Source organism: Pelecanus crispus, chromosome 7, assembly GCF_030463565.1.
Source record: "Pelecanus crispus isolate bPelCri1 chromosome 7, bPelCri1.pri, whole genome shotgun sequence".
Lineage (NCBI taxonomy): Eukaryota > Metazoa > Chordata > Aves > Pelecaniformes > Pelecanidae > Pelecanus > Pelecanus crispus.
In genome coordinates, this window is record NC_134649.1 from 20,476,251 (window position 1) to 20,500,354 (window position 24,104).

At 40.8% G+C, this 24,104-nt stretch overlaps 1 protein-coding gene across 1 annotated transcript; it reads left to right on the top strand.

Annotated features, from left to right (window-relative positions):
• Positions 1-13,790: 13,790 nt before the first annotated feature.
• Positions 13,791-24,104, top strand: LACTB (lactamase beta). Its single transcript, XM_075714068.1, has 6 exons — positions 13,791-14,048; positions 14,811-14,877; positions 17,780-17,970; positions 18,334-18,679; positions 20,378-20,543; positions 22,785-24,104. The coding sequence occupies exons 1-6, from the start codon at positions 13,791-13,793 to the stop codon at positions 23,326-23,328; spliced, it is 1,572 nt and encodes a 523-aa protein (XP_075570183.1). The 3' UTR covers positions 23,329-24,104.

Genomic DNA, 24,104 nt, shown 5'->3' on the forward strand with positions numbered 1-24,104 from the left:
TGGCCATGTTGCAGGAACCTGTCCCCATCACTTGATTTTATTCCCAGATGGGTGCAGAATGCAACTATCCCCGATCAGATGATGGAGCTTTCCAAGATTATTCATTGTTGACCAAAACTGTTTTCAATAAGATCATTGCAGAACTCCCATAGACTTCTGTAGGAAATGAGCCCTAAAGGCCATGCTCTTGGAAACGCTACCATGTATTTGTGTAGCTTACCTGTTAATATGTGTTAATTTACTTTGATACAGTGATAAACCTTCCAAAATGATGTGTCAAGTTCATGAGACCTCCTTTCACCCAACTTTTCGCTTCCTGTTGCCAATTTCTATGTGTGTAGGTGTCTTTATTTGAATTACGAGGTCTGTCAATGAGCAACTTCAGAACTTCAAAAATAATTGTTATTCCTTCTTTTTCTATAGTATATCGCTGAAAGTTGATGCTGTCCATCCTTCTAGCAGCAAGGAGCTCGGTAGGAGACAGGTATAGATAACCTTCCAGATCATCAAAGAATCTCCGTTAGTGGACCCTTAGCAAACAACTGAAAACAAGTGACTTTCTCAGCATCTGGTGTAGTGGTGAAAGGGTAAAGTAATACATAATAATTTCAGGTTAAATGGGAAGATGTACTTGTGTGAGTCTCTGGCTTTTTTTTGATTGGGTTATAAAGGGAAGAACTTAGTAACATTACAAGCTTTTGTATGATTCATTGGCTGCTGCCAAGTCATCCTGAATGGAAAGGATGAGATCCCTGGCTTCATGTTTCCCTTTGTGTTTTTGGGAAGCAAAATAGGTATTACAAGGCTCTTACAATGCCTTAAGCTTGTACTGGAGGCCAACAGTCTAAAGCTCCAAATAACAGTTGGGCAGAGGTAATTTGTTCTGATCTTTTTCTCCTTCCTTAGCACAAGGATGAAATGTCAGGTAATTGGGCTCCAACAGTTCAAGCCTTCATGTGCTCGTGGCTTTGAGTGGTGCTGGTGGAGTCAGTAGGGTCGCTTCCAGGAGGAAGCGCTGTGCTGGGTAGTAGTTTGTAGGGTAGGGCCCAAGGCCACCCAGAGAGTCGGAGGCTGTGCTGGGAGCCGAACAGAGGAGTTCCAGGCACTTGGCCATGAGTCTTACACAGCTGAGGGCTGCCTGCTACACTGGATTGCTTTTACGGACCAATGGTCTGTGCTTGCGTCCTAAACAATGTGTCTCAGTGAGGTCAGACCCTTTTTTTGCTGCTTAAAATTGCTTGCTTTCCAGGAGACCACAAACTGCTTTGTGGTTTGGGGAATCTGAATTTACCTCTTACTGTGTGTAAGGGTAAGGAGGCAGCTGTGGTTTTAATGTCTCTTAATGAGATCATGTCACCATTAATAGGGCAAGCAAGGAGGTAAGAATTAATCTGAAAAAAATCTGTTTGTAGAATAGACTTCCCTGAAGTGCACTGTTGCAGATGAATCCATAAAGCTTCATATCAGGTAAATAAAAGCTTTCCAGTCCCAAGGAGAGCTGAAGGGAGCAATGAACATAATGGTGAATCACACCAAGTGGCTTTTTTTGCTGACTAGCAACAGACATGTAAATACGGCATATGGATGCATTTGCTGGAGCAGGAAAAGTCTTTCTACCATATATCATAAGCCACTATCCATTATGGATTCTTTGCATGCAGTGCTAATCAGACAAAAATCAGTGAAGCTAGAAAGCATTGCTTAAAAAAATAAATAAATTGGGCTCTGTTTTAACCCCATTCCAAACAAATAGGAATTTCTCCCTCTTGCAGCTCCTTTGCTGGAAATGTTAACTCTAAAAATTTGCTGAATTACAGAACCCTGCATTATGCAGCATTCCTCAAGATGTGTGTCTTGGTTTGGAGAGCTACTCACCCTTTTCTTCAACACAAAAACACGTTTGGCAGTTCGAAATAATACCATTACTGTGCAGCTATGCTATGTAATTGTCTTGGTTGTTTTGTGAGTTGTCCTCTCTCAATGAAATGAGTAGTTCTGAGAGCACCGGAGCTGGCAAAACCTGCCTCCTTGCAGATTCATGTCTCGCGGTTGGTTGTAAACTTGCAAGGAATTTTTTTCCAGATACTGAGACTTTTGTGTTGTCTCTTGCTCCCTCATGGGATTTCCCTGATGTCTGATAATATGCAAAGCATGCTGCAGGGTGTGCCTTTCCTTCCATCAGGACACTCATAGGCATGCTCTTTGTATCTTAATTGTTCATTACGTTTACAAAACTAGCAGAAATTAATTTTCTTTTTAGAGTCCTATGTGGTCAAAACTAGTCAATCAGTTCAAGAGTTGTTGAATGGGATGAGAGACAGAGATAAGAATGACATATAGGTCAATTTTCTTCAAGAAACAAGGCTAAAGCAGTAGCCTTTACCTACAGAGCACTGCCTCTCAGGGTTCTAGCACCAGAGTGAGAAATCTGAATCTGTAAGGTATTATGCATATTAACCAATTTCTGCTGTCATTGATGCTACTCAAAATCTGGGTTAAGTTGGCAAACTTTGCTGTACTGTTAATATTGTAGGAATATCTGTTACACTGGGCTGTCTATGACTGCTGTAATGTCTGTTAGTGGTAGCAAAAGAAGAAAGTGATTAGCCAACTAAAATATTTAAAACAAAAACAACTAAAACATTAAAAACAAGGGGGGGGAATACTTTTTACATGGCTCAGCGCTTGAGAAAATAGGGTTTTTTTCCCTAAGGTGTTCATTTTGGTGGGTTTAATAGTAAAACAGGAGCATCAGTGAAAGATTAAGTGGGAATTGCAGCAAAAAGGTCAAGGCAGTAGAGAAAATAAGGATAATGCTTTCTATCTTCATGGAGTTTTTTCTGAAAATGCACACAGGAATAGTTCCTTTTAATAGAGGGAAACTCTGTAACTTACTTTCTTCAGTGTGTGTTGTATTATTCCCAAGGTACGGAAAATCTGTACAAGTTTGCATAATCTTCTTGGCTTAAGTTGTGAACCTATCTAGTTTTCTGTAAGTCATAGCCTTGCCAATTTGTAAGCTGTTGCTGAGAACTGCATAAATGCAGGATACTGCTCACAATGACAGCAGCTTAGTGAGCAATCTAGATATTCCAGTTAGTTAATTTATATGAGAGCAGAAACAATGGGAAACAGAAGCAGATAGGAGTCTTACAGACACATAAAAACCTATTCCTTCCCATTTGTTATTTCTTGACTCATAATGCACTGAAATGAAAGGACATTACGTAGTATTTTGGATTTGAATATTATGGCCTTGAAGGGCACCTCAGCACTGGTTTGTTCCTATCTCTTTGCTAGTTTGACGAATGGCTGGATAAAGATTCAACACCACCTTTTTCATTAAAAAAAAACAGAGTCAGCACAAAAAAAAAAAGTCCTGCAGACATAGCTGCAACTGCCAGTACCACATGTTGTAACATAGTGGCATGCATGGCTGTGGGAACACTTCTCTCATTTGCGTACAGCAAGCATGGATCATGGGTATAAACAGATGAAATATGTTTGGGGCCATGATCCTGCAAAGTATTTTGAATGCCTTCTCTTCCAGGGCCAAGAAGCAGGTGATCTGCTTCTTGGGATTATTCCTTTCATCAGTGGTGTTTTCATTTTTTGCCCTGAGATTCAAACAGAAATGTCAAGGAAGCATCCGAGTGATCTGTCTCAGCCGAAGCTCATGGCAAAGGGTGTTTCTTTGGCTAAAACCTGCAACGGCCTAACACCTAGTGATAGTTGTCCATGCCACTGAGGAAGATGATGTAGGTCTGGTGTCTCTACAGTAGAATTTGTCAAAGAATAATCAGGAAGGTGCTGCAACTGCAAAGCTCTGGTAAGTTGTTTTAACTTGCTTAGGACACATTGGTATTGATATTAACATGGAGATCTGTGTGACCTTCCGGTTTAAAAATAGAGCATTTCCTTGCAGGTCCACCAATAGTTTGCATGTTTATCTTGACAAGAATACTAGTTGGTGAAATAGCCTGGGAAAATGCTTCAAAATCTTTCCTGGATTATGGTTTTCTGTAGCCAGCAAGGAGGAGGCTGCCAGACTTCTTTCCACTTAATCTGGATTGCTGTACTACTTCCTTATTTGTTTATTGTACACACGTAGACTATAAAATAGGCTAAAGGGATGATGTAATTTGTGCAGGCTGTCCAGAAAAAAAAAAAAAAAAGTATCTGGAAGAACTAGGCGAGAAAGCAGCTAAAAGGGAAACGATAAGATAGAATTGCACACAGGGCCTAAAGACCAGTCAGGACCATATAGACAGCATGAAAGTGATCTGCAGAAGAATGAATCCTCCCACTCTAAATGCTACCTTGTAGTTATGCCTTGTCCTGCTCCTGTAACCTCCACTTGTGTTCCTGCAGCCACCGCATTCCTCTGCCACAGAGGAAGGTGGCTGGCAACATCCAGGTAGCAGCAAATTCTTTGTCACCCCTTATCTGGGTTTAAAGTACAACATGCAGGAGCTTTTCCCATAAAAATCCTTTCTCTCAGTGGTTCTCGCCACACCAGCAGAATCTGGGTTAAATTTCTCTATGCTAGGACTTTATTATCAATTACCTTAACAAGGAAATCATGACACCTAAAAAAAAAAAAAAAAGCCATTTTTTGCTGCTTTTCAGCAGTTAGCAAACATGTCGCAAATGTGTGTGTGCGTTTATTACATTCACATGCAGCCGTGTCTGAATGCAAGGCATTTCCTGGAGATTAACAACTGGGTGGGAAGGATTGTGGATACAAGAGGCAGCCCAAGGGACCCAAACTGGTTGTTAATCCATGGGAGGCAGTCTGTGCTGAGACCTACTGTTGTAAATTGAAATAAAAAGCACATGGGCCTGTATGAGAGACATGTGGAGGAGAAGCGGAGATTATTCCCATTTTGAGCAATTAAGTTATTGACTCCTCCGTCTGCTTCCCCATCAGTGTATGTGCTGCTAGCATTAGGAGCAATACAGCTAGCAAAAGAACTGATAAGACAGGTTTACTCTGGATCCATTGTTTTTCTCAATCGCTTGCTATTAACAGTTTGGATTTAATTAAGGAAAATCAATAAAATCCAGGTTTAAATTGAGTGCAGATTGTATAGGGGTTTGTGTCATTTTGGCTAAGTTGTTTTAAAGAAGGTCATTTTACCAAAGCATACAAGTGCATATACAACTTTGGCCATACTCGTATATAGAGTATATACAGATAAGGCCTGCCTGTTTGACTAAGCCCTAGTCAAACAAACAGTTCCATTAGAGCAAAGTCTCAGTGCTGTGGAATCGAGCTTTATAGAGTCATTGCACAATAAGAAGTTCCCTCTTGCATCAAAGCTGCTGGGTCTTTAGCTGCTGTGACATTTGGTATGTAGGTTTAAAAAACAAATGGCTGTCCCCAGCAAGGATTGCAGTGCTATATTTCAGTTTCTAAAGAAAGAGATGATGTTCAGAGGCGCTGAACAGTTCTTTTTGATCTGAGTAGGACACCTGCATACTGTATTAAAGGTGGGAGATTGCAGAATCCCTATTTAAACTACAATAAAACCAGAAAGTTCTGAAATCTGTTTTCCCAGTTCCTCTTTTCCCCATGTCTGTTTTGGCTCTGAAGCAGTAATAAATTTCTCTACTGCAGTGTAAACAGCAAAACTAAGTGTGTCACTTTGTTTCAGTTATAGACACATTTCTCAGACAATATGGGGATTTCTCTTAGTTTCTATTTTATTTTCCTGTTTGAATTTACAAGACTACCAGCTGTCCATGTAAGAAATGCTTTTTACTCACACCTGTTGTTTAAATTTGACAGGCACCAAGTCGAGTAGGAACTTGTTAGCTTTCATTACACCACTTGGAAAAAATGTCGTCATCCATTAAGTAGAGCATAGCTTCCCCTCCAGCATCAGTACACCTTGAGCTTGATTCTCTTCTGATGCATGCATCAGTATCTTGCTTACCATCTCACTACAAGATTGTTTTTATTGGAGGATGAAAAGAATCCAAGCTGAGTGGCAGACATTAAGATGAGTATGCAGGTAGTAAAACTGTTCTACTGAGTAATGTTAATCACACTAAAGAATAACTCTAAGTGTATATGTACCTGACATACACTGCTATACACCAGAAAGCATATATAGCATCTAAAACATGGAAATGGTTTTGGTTTGGTTCAAAGTCAAAGAAATAAATTACAGTATTTCCAACTAAAGCAGTTGATGGGTTATTCCAAGTGGCAGGAGGGACAAACTGTCCCACACTTAGTGCTTACTACAGAAGTCAGTCATCCCAGACGGTCGTCTTCCCTCAATAGTAAAGTTTTTCAGATTTTCTTAGTTGTTTTCCATAGCTCTGCATGCAAAGGTACAAAAGAAATGCATACTTTAGTTTTTGCAATGATCCTACTGCAGCACAAATCTATGTAAATGCCATTAACTTGATTTACTCTTATTTTACATGTATGGAAGGGGGATAGAGTAAAATCCCTTCTTGCTGATCTGTGTAGCATATAGTAATTGTGCACTTACACATCTTTAGAGAGGCTCTTTTGAAACATGCCTCAACTTGGGAACAATAATACAAAGCAAAGGAATGGAGTTTGTAGTATGCGTGGACTTGCTCCCATAAGAATACGCAAGCCCAGTGCCAAATGCCTCCACCCATATATCCGAGATGTTACTAATTTGATAAGAGGCCTTTTCCTGTTTTTCACTAGCCTGTGCAGTTTCTCAAGCTATCTATGCTCAGTTCTCACGAAGAGCATTTTTAGTGGCACAGAACATGTCTGCAGAGTGAAATGAAGGTGTAATTGCAGCACAGGTAGGTGAGACCACGCTGGAACGGATAGTCATAGCAGTGAACGTGTGGAAAATGGGCTGGCAACCAGAATGCACGTATAGCTGGATGAGTATTTGGTGTGAACTGCAGCAAAGCATTTGCTTATGACAATAGTTATCAGTAAAAACACATGCTGGAGCTTCAAACAATGTTGGATGGTTTAGAAAAATTGCTAGAAGAATAGATACTGAGAAGGATGTAGAGTCTCTTATCTAAAAGAACAGATAAAGACAGTAAATGTGAATCAGGACTGTGTTCTTCACACAGAGATGTGCCTGAAGATTCACATACAAAATCTGGAAACACATTTTTCCTCCTGCTGTTGTAGCTGTCAAAGCAAACGTGCCTGTTGTTTTTCTTCCTGACTTGCAGGCACCTGCTGTAGAGGTGACACTCAGTCCTGCCATTTCAGGATGACTGAATGCAGTTGTCTGGTCCGCTTCTCTCCCGAGCAAGTCAGTCAGTGTCAGGCAGTCAAGAGTTCTCACTGCCACATTTCTTGACTTACAGTTGTCTGGGGCTTGTTCACTTTATTGAGCTTTATATTTTGGGGAGAAAGGATGGAAAGAGAGGTTAACCTCTGCACTTCATAATTGCATCTTTGTGCATATGACCTTCAGAATGATACCTTATGGTTAATAGGTTTAATCTTTTAGGTGTTTTACACCTTCCATGCTTTGTTACTTTGTTTTGAAGCAACATACTTCAGTCTGAAAAGATAAACTTTGAAAAGTCAGACGCTGATGCTGTCTGGTACCTACTGCATGGTGTGAGTAGTGGTTACGTAAGCCATCGTTTTCCATGGTATATTGTACCTCTACACACTGAGTGGGGAGAAAAACTGGAGAGGGTAAAAAGGTTACACACGGTAACTGAACTCTAATGATAAATGTGAAGCCATTCTTGGGGACAAAATTGTTCAGTCCTCTCTCTGCTCAGTTTTCTACCAGAAGAGATTGTTGCCAGGAGAATAACTTCAGGAAAAACAGGAAATAATTCTGTATGGGGTTTGGGGTTTTTTTGTTTGGTTTTGGGTTTTTTGGTTTTGGGGTTTTTTTTGTGGGGGTGGTGGTTTTCTTTATTTACACTGATGTATTTCACAAATGTTCCTTCATTACTTACTTTCAGCTGGTGACAATTACTTTTCCTCTGAGTCCGAAGAGGTTTAAAGTAGGCCCTGAATTAAAAGTATGAGGAAATCACCACTGAGAAACTGGAGTTTCAAAACTAATGTTTTTGCAAAGAAGAAAAAGACATGCGTGTACCCTTTGGCTGGTCTGTAACCACAGCATGTTCTTTTCAGCATTCCTTTCCCTGACATGCAAAATATTTCCCAAACTCCCATCCTGTTGTTTCTAGGAACTGTGTCAGACTGCATGCAACTTGCAAAACTAAGGCAATAACAATGTGACACTATAAAACCCTTTCATATTCTGTTTTATTGAAAGTAAACAATCCCCAGGTGATACATCCTGAGTACACAGGAAAAAGGAGTAAATTAAGGAGAGTTATGTTCCTTTTACGGGATGTATGTGTATAGAGGAAAAAAAAAAATGAAGTTGCCAAGCTGTGGTGCTGCGCACAAGTCACCGGGTATGAGCTGCTGCTTGGAGGGCAGGGCCAGCCCTGCTGGGCTCCCAGTTGAGCTTGAGGACCACCACTGCTGCCCTGTCTATTAACTTGTGATGGGGACACGGACATGGCACGACTGTGCTGCTGGTGTGACCACAACAGGATCAGTGTTCCTGTGTAGTGTAGAAAAAGTACACCATGTTTAACTGAACTCCTCAAGAAGCAAAGATTAACAAATACGTGATTCATAGTTCAAGCAGAGCTGCTGATAAACATGTTGATCTCGGTGTCTACAGACCGACTGGTTTTAATACCACTTTTTCTCCAGGTTTTTTACAGGTTTAAATATTTGTTCCTGATTAATGCTTCTTACCTAAGCTGTTAGAGAAGTCACCCACCTGTGACCTTAGTTTAGGGGAAAAAACCACCACCACCACCACCAACAACAAACTCAGGGAAGATTTTAATCTTAAAATAAAGCTGTGAGTATGCACCTATTTATGTACCTTTTGGGGAAGGGATGCCTGGTTTTTGGCTGGGTCTAACTGTCCTAGCATAGAACGTTATTGTTGCACATATATTGGTGCACATTGGTAGGGTTAGCACTGTTACTGAAGTGGCACATGCAGTGTAATTATGCAGATGTTACCTTATGTGATAAGCAAATAATAATACTCTGAGAACTGCTGTACTGACCAAGACCAAACAAAAAATGTATCTGCGTGAGGAATCTGTAATAACAACTCAGTTCAGTAAGACTGTGACAACCAAGAGAGATCCCACTGCGGTGAGTGGAACCACCCCTTTTTTGTTTTAAGTTTTCTTACTGCCATCTACTGTACGAATGCTTCAAGCCAGAGGGGAATAAAAATTCTGTCTCTTGGTTCTCAAATAAATGAAATTGCTTCTGAAAAGAGAGAGCGGAGCTTGATTTCTCTCTACATCTAACATTCCCTTCGTCGTCTTTCCAAATTCAGAAAGAGTTTGGGGTTTTTTTTAATATCTTTCCTGTACTGAGAGTAGAAACATCAGGTGTGATCAAGGGAATCATTATCCCTTTACTCTTTGCATTTTCCATCAACATCAGTTTCCCCTATATCTATGTATGCAAACATAGATAATATTTTTTAATTGCCGCTTTCCTATTTTTCTTCATTTTGTCTAACAAATATAAATTACAGTCCTCTTTGACAATTGTAGCTTGTGTCTGATAATTATTTTCCATTAGATTCCACATTTTTAGATCCAGAAGTCTTTACAAAAATTACAATCTTTAATTATTGGAATCCAATTGGAATAACTGGAATCCATTGGATTAATGGAACATTTCACTGTTTCACAACAAATCCGAACAAAGAAAACAAAGGAGTTTCCTTACACTGCTACTTCCTAAATTTTTAAAAGCCCCTTCCTACAAACTCAACCTGCAAGCTTCAGTTTGGGTCTGTGGCAGTTATAAATGGTATTTAATAGGATGAAAGAGCAGAGCTGGGTTCATGATTTCAGAACTGACCAGCCCTTTATCAGGGGAATACTAATAGGCATCCCTTGTTTTCTGTCATTCAAACCTTAGATGTTGTTTGTTAAAAACATGGCCCATCTTTTCAATTTCAATGGAAATGTTAAATTTAGGGGCATGTCACTGTAGAATTTTGCCACATCGGTGAGCCAGAAAAGCAAATGAGATCATCAGAGTGAAAATACTGAGATCAAAGTCTAGATCTACAAGCAGGAGCAGCCATAGTAACATCTGTTAAACATTGCTGAGACATCAGGATCCACAAAAGCACTTGCAGGAATGGAAGAGGACTGACAGAAGTGATGAAGTTGCTTTCAGAACACCTGTAGATTTACTTTTTTTTTTTAGAGACTCATGTGATGAAGCCTCACGATTTGCAAATACCTGATGTTCCCACATACTGCTGACCACCAGCATCAGAATGAGCATATTACACCTTTTGATGGTAGGCTACCCCACTGCAGAACAGTGTAAAAGCTACTGCCTACCTTGTTGTTGTTCCCCAGTCACACAGTAACAGCATTATGAAAAAGCCAGTGAATGTGGTAGCATACAACTACGAGAGCAAGATGACTAGGGAGATATACAAGCGCTTTGTTTTAAGGTCTGGTCTGACTGAGCCTTTGGTGTTTGTCTAACTAAAAGGCTATAAAGCCTTAAAGGATTCTTGATGGTGAGACTCTAAAGCTGGCCCACATCGAGGTGAGTGAGCACAGCTCTGCTTTGCTGAGAGACCCATTGTGGCGTGCCATCCTTTATCATCTGAATAAGGCGTATCTCTTCACACAGGCTTTTCAAATCTGGTAAGTACAAGTTGGCAAGGAGGCAGAGCAGAGGAAAAGTCAGCTGGTTTAGTGCTAAACCATGTGGAGTTTTTCCACCATGCCAGAGGGGTCTCCAGATGGACTTTTCTGGCTGCGTTACATAAGGAAGATGGATTACAGCTGCAAGTCTGTGCCTATACTTCTAAGTGACTGATGGATGAGAATAGAAGAAAAACATGCGGTTATTTTGTTAAATTTAGAGTTGGATTAACCTAGTGCTTGTTGTCCTCATTTTCTATTGCTATCAGTGGGAGTAGAAAATTCTCAAAACCTGATAAGCCTGGTAACTCAAAGTTAACAAAACCAGCAGCTTAGAGGAAGATACAACGGATAACAGCAGCCCGTGTTGTGCTACTGGATTTAACACAAAGCTCTTCATTAAGGCAATAAGAGAAAAATGGCAAGATCCATTTCTGGCTTAGGCCCATTCAAAATTGCGATGCCGAAGAGTGTTCCTACTGAGCAGGTTAATGTAAGAATGCAGAGAATCCTGCTGCAAAATACTTTCAGAGATAGTTTAACACAGTGAAAATGAGTTACAAGAAAGTAAATACAGCATCTTGCGCCAGTTAGGTATGGAGTTGTCGTGTGATAAGCAATGGAGTTTTATTGAGAAAATACTAATGAGAAATAAAAGTGAAAAGTGTAGCATCTGGTCTGCATTTGACTTCATGCATGAAAGCTATTTGGCCTGACTTCCTGCCAAATCCTGCAGTTTTTGAGATCATCGGACATGAAGGGGAGTGAACTCCCTAGGTCAGCATCTCAAAATTTTCTCCTAGCAGAGCATATGTGGAGTTCTAAAAGGAGAGACTCCCCACTTTTGCTCACAAGTATGGCTCATTCTTTTCCATTTGTTAAGCTGTTGTATTCTCTGTCAACATCTATAACATTTATGGAGTTGCCATTATTAAAGGTTGCTAGCTGTTGTTCAAGAATCCTTCAACATGTATGTACATTGGGGTTTAAGTCATTGCCTAAATACCCCAGAAAATCTCCAAGAAAGAAATGGCAGACCCCTGCACAATCCATCAAACCGGACACTGTGGGCTTTCTGCACAAGGAGATTCCTGCATTGCTAAGTAATGATACACCCCAGTCAATCTATTTGTGATCTGCAGGCTTTAAGGTCCTTAGAACAGTCCAGTCTAAGGCATTCCCTTGAGAGGACTGACTTTGAACAGTTAAAAAGAAAGGCGACTATGAACATTTCTCGACTGCCGGACGCCATTGCATTCTCCATAGTATGCCAAGGGCTCTGCTGCTTTTGGTATCACCTCTAGAATTTTCTACTCATGTTGGACCATGGCATGCTTAGTTCATATAAACTGGTCCCTCCTTGTCCTCCCCTCTTGCAAGAGGGGACTACCTATTGGACTAGGTAGTGTAAAATCCAAAAGAAGAGCAGTAAGAGTGCTAAAAAAGACTGAAATTAACTGTTAATGAGGGCTTTTTTTAACCTTCTTTGGACCTAACATCATCTGCTCTAGCATCATTGCAATTAGTAATTTCACAGCAGTGACATATAGGAAGGGGATGACTGAGTATCTTCGTACTAATGAAGATATTTTGATGCTCCAGTTAGACACGTGGACTAACAATTCCACTGAGCATTGAGTGTCTCTGGATTTGCCTTTGCACTAGGCACATGCAATGTCTTTAATTGTCATAAAAGGCTGATGTGAGGATCCCAAATCTGCAGACTCATCCGCTTGGCAAAGCTCACAAGAGTCCTGGTTATTGGACGTATCCTTGGATGGGACTTCGATCTAGCTGACACGCTGCCTACATGTCAATCTGAATCTGCCGATGCACTGAAAATCCTTCTGCCTTCTTGAGTAATATTATCACTATTTGGTCACTCTTTGGTTTCTTTAGCTTGCTGCTCAGTCAACATTCAAATAATTAAAGAGAGTTATTAAAAGTTTATTGGAAACCAGATATGTGAAAGGTTTTGAGATAGTTTAAAAGCATCAATTGGAGGGCATTATCATTTCTCCATGGTCTGTGTAAAGAGAGCAACTACATGCAAAAATGATTTCTGGGAGCAAATGCTTGCTGTGCCATCGGCACTACTCTAGGCTGAAACTTGACTCTAAAACCAGCATTGGAAAATTCAACATTTGTAAGTAATTCCTCACTAATCAAGATCAAATATACTCATCTTGCAGTTAAAAGGTTTTATCCTGGTGTTAGCCTAGCTTGCCCTGCTTTACTGCTGCCTGGCATACATTTAGCAGCAGGCTTTTTTCATTTGATCCTGCAATCATTTGCTGTGCAGTGCAGAGTTAAGATCAGAAATTAGGTCGTGGCTTGAAGTATCCTTCATCTTCTCTCTATCCCGCTCTTACACATCGGTGCAATGAAAGCGTTGGTTAAAATGAGCTTAGTCCGTCAGAGCCGCGTTGGGGCTGGGAGTTACAAATTTATCGCCATCAGGAGAAGGGGTCGGCGGTGCTGAGCTCGCTGGGGGACTGGCGGGGGCTCCAGCTACCCAGCAGAGAGGAATTGTGCTTTAAAATCTTTCTTTTTAAGGATTAAACATTTGGTAAAGATTCACAGGGATGTGACTCATGTTGCCAAATACTGCCTGTAACTCCATTTGGACACACGGGTGCCTTTTGGCGGTTACCAGAGCACCTTTAAATCGCCTTCAGCAGCCAGAGGCGCGGAGCCCCGGGGAAGCGGCCCGACTGGCGGGGCCCGCAGCCGCCTCGGCGGGGCCCAGGCTGCCGCCCCGGCGCCCCTCGGCTTTCCGCTGGCTTCCCGACGGCTTCCCGACAGCGCAGCGGCCGCCCCAGCCCAGCACGCCGGCAGGGTCCCGCCGCTCCTCAGGAGAGGCGCGGCCTGCCAGGCCCTGCCGGGCTCCGCTCGCCCCGAGCGGCTGCGGGGCCGCGCCTGCCTGGCCCGCCCCGGCCGCGCCGCGAGCCGAGCGGCTGCCCTCGCTCGATCCGCTCGGAGCTCGGCCGAGCGAGCGCTCGGGAGCGGCTGGAGCTGCCTGGCGGGCGCTCGGTGCGGCGCTGGCGAGGAGGCGCGGTGCGGCGCGGCGCGGCGCGGCCATGTACGGGCTGGCGCGGGCCCTGCGGCGGGCGGCGGCTCCGGGGCGGCTGTCGGCGGCCCGGCGAGGGGGCGGCGGTGCCGGGGCGCGGCCCTGGGGCTGGGGGCTGGCGCTGGGCGTGGCGCTGGGCGTGAAGGTGCCGACGCCGGCGGGCTGTGAGGCTGACGGCGGGCAGGAGGCGGAGGCGAATCCGCCGCCGCCCGCCCGGGGCTTCGGCGCGGCCATCGAGAGGAGCAGGGACCTGCTGCGGAGGATCAAGGTGCTGAGCGAGCGGGGCTGAAGGGGAGCCGGGGGTCTCACCCCTTGTCTGGTGCTGTGCGAGGCGGCCCTCACCTCCGTGAGGGGGGAGGTGGGCTCCTGTCTCCTTCCCGCGGACCGCTGGCTCTCCGGTGAGGAGCCGCGCCCGCCCCTCCATGCCACCGTAGCTGTCGTACGGAGTATTTCATTCTTTTTCGTCTTAACGTAGTGTCGGTGAAGACTGTCAGCCCTCGGGAAGCTTAGGCCAGGCAGAGCTTGATGGGGGGAGCTGGGGGAAGTATGGTGCGGTACGGGGTGCCTGAGAACCGGGGGGGGCCTTGAGGGAGAAGAGAGAGGCAAGGGGATCGCTTAAAAAGCGCGTTGTAGTTACTTTGAAAATCTAACTGAAGCCCCTTTGAAATTCTGCTCGCTGATAGATGATGCGGTTTGCCTGTTGCATATTAACTCTGTCATGTTCTGTTCCTGTTCAGTTTTTCTTGCATGTCCTGATCGCTAATTTAATATAAATTATTAAATCTGTTATTTTATTTAGATTATTATTATTGTTAGATAATTTTTCCCAGTTGCTGGATTGAAATGTCTGCTTTTCAAAAGCAGTTTATACCAGTTCAGCCCAACTAGTATCTAACAAAATTTCAACTGTAATGTGACAACAACATGCAGGTGTATTTATGGGATTGCTTTTGCATTTTTAGCGTTTGGGAGAATGTGGTTTTTAACTGTAAAGATCCTTCTTAATGTCTCCTGTCCATTTTTTTGACAGGATGAAGCAGGAATCCCAGGTATACTAGTTGGAGTTTCTGTAGATGGAAAGGAAGTCTGGTCAGAAGGTTAGTATATGGGAGCAGTAGTTGTGCACGCTGTTGGGAAGTGGTGAACGTTTTAAAAATGAACGATTTGTACATGCTGATCAGGCTGAGATTTCGTCCACTTGATGTCCCATCTCTGGACAGTGGCCAGGAACAGGTGCCTAGGGAGTATGAAGTGATACTTTCCTTGGTAAATTTCAGTGATTTCCAGGAACTGATAATATATTAACTTCCTGAATGTGCTAGTGTATCTCAACAGTTATGTTTAAGAACCTTTCTTCCATTAATTTGTCAGATTGGTCTTTGAGTATATGTATACTCTAGGCATACAGCCGCACAGTGGTCTGGTAGAATTGTTCAAAAAACGGGTAGACGTGGCACTTTGGGACATGGTTTAGTGGACATGGTGGTGCTGGGTTGATGGTTGGACTGATGATCTTAGAGATCCTTTCCAACCTTAATGATTCCTAGTTTTTACTTTCATTAAAAAATAATCCAGCCACCAAGCCAGGAAACATGAAATTGCTACTCTACCCTTAATTAGTTTAGTGGTGGACTTGGTAATGTTAGGTTAATGGTTGGACTGGATGATCTTAAAGGTCTTTTCCAACCTAAACGATTCTATGATTCTATAAGAAAGACACTGAGGTGCTGGAGCGTGTTCAGAGAAGGGCAATGAAGCTGGTGAAGGGTCTGGAGCACAGGCCTTATGAGGAGCGGCTGAGGGAACTGGGGTTGTTTAGCCTGGAGAAGAGGAGGCTGAGGAGAGACCTTATCGCTCTCTACAGCTGCCTGAAAGGAGGTTGTAGTGAGGTGGGCGTTGGTCTCTTCTCCCAAGTAGCTAGCAATAGGACGAGAGGAAATGGCCTCAAGCTGCGCCAGGGGAGGTTTAGATTGGATGTTAGGAAAAATTTCTTCACGGAAAGAGTAGTCAAGCATTGGAAGAGGCTGCCCAGAGAGGTGGTGGAGTCACCATCCCTGGAAGTGTTCAGAAAAAAACCCGGGTGTATAGGAGGGAAGGAACTGTTCTCCCCACAGGAACTTACTTAACAGTCAAAGTAGTAATGGCTCACATTTGGTGATCTGTCTCCCATTTGTGGGCTGAGGTGTAGATTTTTGCTGGGAAGGTACTGAGATTTAACAGGTGTCATCCGTCCAGAAATTGCAAGTGACTTTTCTGGGTACACAGTTTAGTTTTAAATAGAGTCTGTTAGTGCTGCTCATATCATGTAGACATTTGATGTTTATTTAAAAAAAAACACCAAACTGCATGTCTGTTTTCAGAAACATTTTCATATGTTTTGAGGTTTTTGGACAACTTAAATGGTAGTAAATGGCAACATATTTCATTAATGCGTTACAGAATTTGAAAAAAAAATCTTTGTAAGTAAGATTGTTACTGTCTTCTGACTGTTGTTGCATTAACTTTTATATATGTATAAAGCTGATTATGTAGGTTTTCATTTCTCTATCGTCATGACAGAAGTGAGTTGGAGAGCCTCTGGTACCTTTTGTAATGTGGCCTAATAAGAAAATTGTGCTGGAAAGTTAATTACAAAGTCTCTCAAATCAGATAGCTTTTTCTGGTCTCAAATTACTTAGCAATGAAAGCAGAAGTTTTTAGAAGACTTCTGCAGAATCCCTTCCTTGATGTGCAGGAAAGTGCCTGAGGAAACTAGTGCCAGGGTTGTGGTTTATCACCAGGACTGCCAGATCTAGTAGCAAGACAACTACACATGGGAGCATAAGCAATGGCAGAGCTTTCTGTACCCTGCTGCATATGGATATAGAGAACAGGACTGCCTTGAGTAAGGCAGTTGGGAGGTGGGTTAACATTGCTCTAGCAGACTTCTAGCTCATTTTGTTGTCCTCCTCCCTTCTTCATGGTGAGGGGGAAAATAGGAACACGTGTAAGCTGCATGCATTCCGTGACCACACTATTAAACCTGCTTGCTAAACTGATGGGAGTGATTTAAGATTTGGAAGGTATTTTCACTGAGGGGTACAGCATCTGCATTCACAAGCACCATGCAAGCACTTGAGTAGCAACTTTACATAAAAGAAAGGGTCTTGGGCATCTGACATGCCATCTGTTTCACTTCTTGTATTTTGGCAAGGGGTTTTTCCTCCGAGTAGTTAATTATTAGACTACAGTTTTATATAAACAGACATGCATTGCTTGCAGGCCTTTCTTGTACTGAAAACTGCAAATATGTCATTACTGCATTTCATTGCTTTTTATGCTGCAACATCACTTGCACAGTTTCTTCAAACCTAGCTCAAACTGAAGACTAGTATGGGAGCTTGATAATGCCTTATTAATTCCAGTTCTTGCTACCAGACTTGTGGGTTAGTTACATAGGAAAACACTGGTATGGAGACTATTAAGCTGTCCTTTAACTGATGTCATGCTGAGTGATGTTGAAACATAACTGTTTTGTGAAGCTTTACAGCTTAGGTAATTGCTATGAGTTTGTGAATTATTTCCTGTCTCAATTTCTTTATTGATAAAATAAGACCCTTTATGGTTTCAACCATTAATTCAGAACAATAAAAGGAGTATTTATGACTGTTGGTCAGTTATTTTACAGTCTAGATTTTGGTCTCTAGTTTTTCTACATTGAATATTTGACCTCAGGAGTGTAAATTTTGGCTTAGTCTTCAATCTCATCATTAGGTTTGTTTTGTAGTCTTAATCAGTAACTTGGGATGCCATTACAATGGGTTTTGATTAACTGTTCCTGCTACATTAAAATGCTATTAACTTAATCAAAGCAGGAACAGGGGTAGCCCAATGCTTCATGTCCCAGTTTAGCTAGAGGAAAAACATTTTAAAGAGCCAGTAAGTCTAGTTCATTGCAAATAATTAATTCATCGTGTCTCTGTGTAAAGTATTTACCACAGTGTTTTTATTTTCTTAAAGGTTTGGGTTATGCTGATGTAGAGAATCGTGTACTATGTAAGCCAGAGACCATCATGCGAATTGCTAGCATTAGCAAGTGTCTTACAATGATGGCTGTTGCTAAATTGTGGGAAGAGGGGAAACTGGATTTAGATGCTCCAGTGCAGAAATATGTCCCCGAATTTCCAGAAAAAGTCTACGAGGGTGAAAAGGTATGTAATTGTTTATTGGTAACGCTTTTTTTTTATTTCCATTCCTGCCATTGCACAGCCATTTGTGTACAGGTGCCTGTATCTGGACCTATTCCTGTAAAACACTGAAGATCATTTAGACAAGTACTGATGTTTGCTGCTTGAAAAAGCAATGCTGGAAATTTGGATCTTCACTTTCATATCAAGTGTGTAGTGTGTGCATATATATGTATATATCTTAACTGCGTTTAATAGATGATACGTAAAAGGTCTTATATCTTTGTCTGTTCCTCGTCATGTTGAATTTTACTTTTCTGGTGATTTAGTGTGCGTCATATCTTTAATTAAGAGAGCTCACATTTAAATACTGTCCTTTCTACCTAGGTCGCTATTACTACAAGACTGTTAGTTTCACACTTGAGTGGGATTCGTCACTATGAAAAAGATATTACGAAAGTAAAGGAAGAAAAGGAAAAGGCAAACAGAGCATTTAAACATACAAAACCCTATCAGGATAAAGAACAAAAAGAAAATGAAGGCAAAGGGGTTGAAAAGACTGATTCTGTCAAACGGAGGAAAGAACACGAAGGTGAGGTAAAAAGCCGAAATTCAAACCCTGGCAGGAGAGACAAAGAATTTGAGCAAGAAGAGTATTATTTGAAGGAAAAATTTGAAAGTGTAATTGAATCACTGAAGCTATTTAAAAATGATCCTTTATTCTTTAAACCAGGTGAGTTTCTATTCATTTAGACCAAAATGTGCTCTTCTGGTGAAATTTTTGTTTCAAATTGTTTTACATGCAGTGAGGATAGTAGAGTCCAGTTGAAGAGTCTTTGTGTGGTGTTTTTGTTTTGTTCTGCTCTCCTCCTGCCCCATTTGGTATGTGTATGTGGGGTTGTTGTTTTTTTTCTTCTTCTTGTGCCCCATTAACAGTTTAACGGAGAAGTATTTGAGCTGTTCTGCACAACCCATCTGGTCGTGTAACTTTTGAACTATGACGTTACAACATCTAACATGTTGTAAAACTGATGTAACTTTTGAAGACTGAACTGATCAGGATTTTATCAGTTCAATTTTAGATAAGTCTTGTATAGCTATTTTTACCCATCTACTGACTTAAAAAATTATGCTTACATAGATATCTTCTAATGGTGTACCTGCACCATAATCCAGGAGGTTCAAAATGTGATGTAGCCAAGACTTAAAAGGTAATACAAAGAGTCCCAGATAATGCAGGGGAGAAGAGAAAGTGGGACCTCAGGTAGAAATAAGACTTTTCTCCCAGGAGCTCTAAGTAATGCAGTAAGTGCTATGAAATGTACCAGTTACAGAATTTATAAATGCTAAAGAGTCTAATTTTGGTAACAAATTTGTGTCTACAAAGTATTTTGTAGGTGGATACCAACTTGCTGTATTCATGCTCTGGGCCTTCTAGATATGAACCAAAAGCAAAAATTTTAGTGAAGCACTAAACCAGAGCTAAAAAAATCTACAGAAGGACCAGAAACACAGAATTGTTAAGGTTATTTGTTGTTGGAATCATTTAAGTTAATTCTAGAGAGGACTTTGAGGAAATTCAGATACAAGTTCTAAATGGGTTAACAGGCAAATGATACACATTGCCGGTAAACAGTAAATAAATGCGCATTTAAGGGGAGAGAGGTAGGAAGGGGGAGAAGTTAACCACTTACCATCTTGGAGGGTTCTAGGAACTATTTAAAGTAAGAGATGTGTCTCAACTGTAGGCAGTTTGGCGGTTGCTTGATACGTAGATGTTTCATAAAAGGTGCTAGTGCAAGAATGAGATTTGAAAAAATGAAACACTGTTTTGTAAATAAATTGTATTGTCTTAAATAATATGCATGTTAGTGTTTATACAATTTTTCAGGATATTCTGGAACTAGAAACACAATGATAAAAGTGATCAAGAGCTTTGAAAACCTTGAGCAAGTACTAGCTTTGTCTTTCCATGTCTAGGGTATAGACACACAAACAAGTCACAGTAGGTGAGCGTCTTTTAAGAAGTAATTTTATGATTTCCTTCAGCTTTCCAAATCCAGACGTCCTTGTTAGAACTGGTATGGTAAATCTTGTGGAAAGTATGTTAAATGTCAGTCTTCACATCTTGGCATGAAACCTGGCTGTACATGCAGATCCCTGAAAATTTTTTAGCACTGTTCTCGCAGCTACCTGCACTTAGCAAGCATCTGTGTCTGCTGCAGTACAGAAATTCCTAGGACCTAGTATCATAAGCTTGTGATTCACATCATGTTAAAAGGGGGGTGGAGGGGTCTTTTAATTGATTATTCATTGCTATATATAGTTTTGTTTGCACATGTGATTACTTTAATTTTATCCTTCAGATTCCATTTAGGCATCATGCAGCTAACTTCCCCCCCCCCCCCCTTTCTCATTGTGTTTCTTCAAGGTAGTCAGTTCTTGTATTCAACGTATGGCTTTACTCTCTTAAGCGCTGTTGTGGAGAGAGTTTCAGGACAAAAATTTACAGATTATATGCTAAAAATGTTTCATGATTTGGATATGCTGTCAACTGTACTAGATGACAATGAAGCAATGATATATAACAGAGCAAGGTAAACTTCCCCCCCCCCCCCCCCCAACAATTGTTGCTATTTCTATCTTTATTAAGCCAACTGAATTAAGAATGTGTGAATTTTTTTTCCCAGGCTTTTAAATGAAATAGCTTATGTTATTTCAAAGTTAGTCACGTGACTGATTTCATGTCAGCATTATTGTGGTTGTTCTGTAATTAGCATGTAAAATTGCAGAATAGGAAATAAGTATTTCCTGTTATAAGAGTATGTATGGGGGGAGAGAGTGACATGGGTGACTTTGGGTACACATAAGCAGGTAAGTGTAAATAGAGTAAAATAAAGGAGTAACTAGGAGATTATGTTAGAATATATTGTTACCTTGGTTTGCTTAGTATACGACTTTTTAAGAGTTCCGTGGAATTGTAATAGTCTCACAGTAACACAAGGGTTTCATAAATTATGTTGTAGTATCAATTTTAACCAGAATTAAAATTTTGTTTAACACAGAACATGCTTTACCAATTGATTTCTTTATATTAACTTTAAAAAAAAAAACAAACAAAAAAACCGAAACCCCGAAACTCCCCAGAGAAATTTATGTAACTGGATAATCCATTCCAATATTGTGGGTAAGGGTAGAGTTTCTTGTCTTTCTCTCCAGTCTTATTTTATTGACTTACCTGTCTGGCCGCTGAAATTGATTTATTGACTCACCTGTTAAATTTTGGTGCAGAAGAAGAATTCTAACTGAATCACAAAACCAGGTTATGGAAAAAGTCTAATGAAAATGTGACTCAAACTTCTTAAACGCTTGTCTTCTAAAATGCTCTCAAAGAACGAAAATGGTGAGGAACATGTTGAATTCAAGGTTTATAGTACATATAAGTAGATCTGGATGCTAGTGATGTTCTCATAAATTATCAAGCTTGTACAATCAAGTTCTTTTAAATATATGTGTATATTAAAGCTTTTATAAACTGAAATATGGTAGGGATGAAAGAATTGGGACAGATGCTGTTTTGGGGGTCTCTTTATGGGCTACTTATTGTTAAGCAAAACTGAGATGCTAATGTGATGCTTTTGCTTCCACAAATAGCTAGCTTGGTGCTTCAGACTAGAACATATTGGCATGTTATGGTTTGTTTAATGGCTTGGTTATACTATATCTCACTGACATGAAAATGTTTTAAAAAATCATGTTCTAGATCTTACAGAGGTGTAAGTCAAGTATTTCAGTGTCTTTGTAACAGGTTTTATTGTGATCGAAAAACTGACTATAGGGACGCTGAGATAATCAAGTCACTGGCAGAGTTGATGGTAGTCTTGGACCATTCATCTCTCTTCCTTTGCTACAACCTCTGATTTTCAGTATTACGGCTTTCAGAAGTTCCCTGAAAGTTTTCCAAGTGCAGACTAGGTAGGGAATGTATCTCTGTGCTGTTTGATAGTAAGCTTGCCCTGCCACCTCTGCCCCCGTTTTTTTCTTTTTCTGCGTGGCTCTTTTTCACAGCCCTCCAAGTAGTACACGGACCTCTTGTGGTCTGAAGGCCAAAGGTTGAAATTCATCAGATTATATAGTTATTCAACGTTCCTTTTCATATGTTGTATGAAATTAATCCAGTTGTGACTGGACTGTTTCTTTCAAAAGCATAATTCAGTCTGCATTCCTGTTGTGTTGTTCCTGATAGTTCATTCTGCAATTCTGGTTGGTAGTTTCTAATTTTAATGACAGGTTTTGCAAGACTCTTCTCACTTTTCTTAGTAGTTCCAGAATATTTCGTTGTTGTAGTATATGGCAACTGTAATGGGGCAGTGGGGGGAAATCAATCATAAATGGAAACTACTGTCCTGGAGCAGTCACCTAAGACTTCAGTGAAATTTCAGCTCAGTGTCTGTTAATCATGGGGTAGTCGTAGGATTCCTCTTTCTTAAAACACTTTAAATCTAGTACAGGGATTTAAGAAAAAACAGATTTCTGTCACATCTCTTACTTGTATATTGCCTTTACTCTTAGTATATTCTAAGAGTAAATAGAAGGATTAGTACTTTTATTGAAACTAAGCTTCTAACCTAAGAAGTCACCTTAATTTTTGTTTTCCTGTCTGAATTTCTTGTTGATGTTTCTACAGGAAATGTGTTTAAGAGAAACATTTTTTAAAAATTCTAACGTTGCATGAGAACAAGCTAATGCATGCTCAGTTTGCTCTTTTAAGGTAGGGCAGCTTAAAATAGATGTGCATAGTATCTGAGAATGACAAGTTGAATCTTCTTGAATTCTAGGTGTTATGTTTACAACAAAAAGGGACGGCTGGTAAATGCACCATATGTGGACAACTCTTACAAGTGGGCTGGTGGTGGCTTTCTGTCGTCAGTAGGTGACCTTCTGAAATTTGGAAACGCCTTGTTATACAGTTATCAAGCTGGAGAATTTAAAAACACTAATGGCAAACTTCTTCCTGGGTACCTCAAACCAGACACAGTCGCAATGATGTGGACCCCAGTGCCAAAAACTGAAGTATCATGGGACAGGGATGGTAAATATGCAATGGCTTGGGCTGTAGTAGAGAAAAAACAACAATATGGCTGTTGCAGACAGCAGAGACACTATGCATCTCATACAGGTGGTGCAGTGGGGGCAAGTAGTGTCCTCCTAATTCTTCCTGAAGAGCTGGACTCTGAAGCTATAGATACTGGGCTAGTGGCACCACCTAGAGGAGTAATTGTTAGTATTATCTGTAATATGCAATCAGTTTCACTCAACAGCACTGCCTTAAAGATTGCAAGGGAATTTGATAAAGAAAAATGGGCACGATATATAGATTAAAAAAAGAGATACGTGTAACTGAACTCACTGTACTGAAACGTGAAAAACACGGAGAAGGGGGTAATTGAACTCCGAGATCACTAAAAGAAAAAGCATCAAAAATTCACTTAATTAACTTCTGCTAGTGGTGCTAAACTTATGTGTAACTGGAATTCATCTCTCAGGGAAGTTCCTAAGTTACAGGAAAGGAGAATGTAACAGTCAGATTTGACTTCCTGTAGTACCTGTGTAAATTATCATTGTATTAGCAGGTTTTTTTCTCATCCAGTCAAGCACTTGACCAAGATTAAAAAAAACCCTAGCATTGGTTTCTTGAACTGAGAAGTACAACAACAAATTATCTACCTTAAATGTTAAACTTTTGAAAAATTTCGCATCTTGATTTGAGCACACAAAGGCATAGCTTGTTATTCTCGCAGTTCCAGTCTGCCAAAACTGTTCAGTATTACTTTTTAAAGAAAAATGGTTTTACTGTTGATTTTTATCTTTTGACATAGTGCTTTTCTTATTTGCTTAAAAAGCAAAAAAATCCAGCAAAACCCAAATCTTGAAGCTACCTCCGGAATGCAGGTTTATACCAGAAGTATGCTTTTGTCAGAGCTGTGGATTGTTAGGAATTAGAAAAGAATGAAGCTAGAGTAATGTTAAGTAAAAAATCTTTTTGTTATTTAGATGTCCTCTCTTCCATTCTTATTGGACACAGAGAACGTGTGAAACTAGTTTACTGTGAAATAAGGGTATTATTTCCACAGTCGAATATGCCTGAATAGCAGAGC

Coding starts and splice junctions, on each gene's coding strand:
- LACTB (XM_075714068.1), top strand. CDS start 13,791: ATGTACGGGCTGGCGCGGGCCCTGCGGCGGGCGGCGGCTCCGGGGCGG. Junction 14,049..14,810: donor ACCTGCTGCGGAGGATCAAG/GTGCTGAGCGAG, acceptor TTTTTTTGACAG/GATGAAGCAGGAATCCCAGG. Junction 17,971..18,333: donor AAGTCTACGAGGGTGAAAAG/GTATGTAATTGT, acceptor CTTTCTACCTAG/GTCGCTATTACTACAAGACT.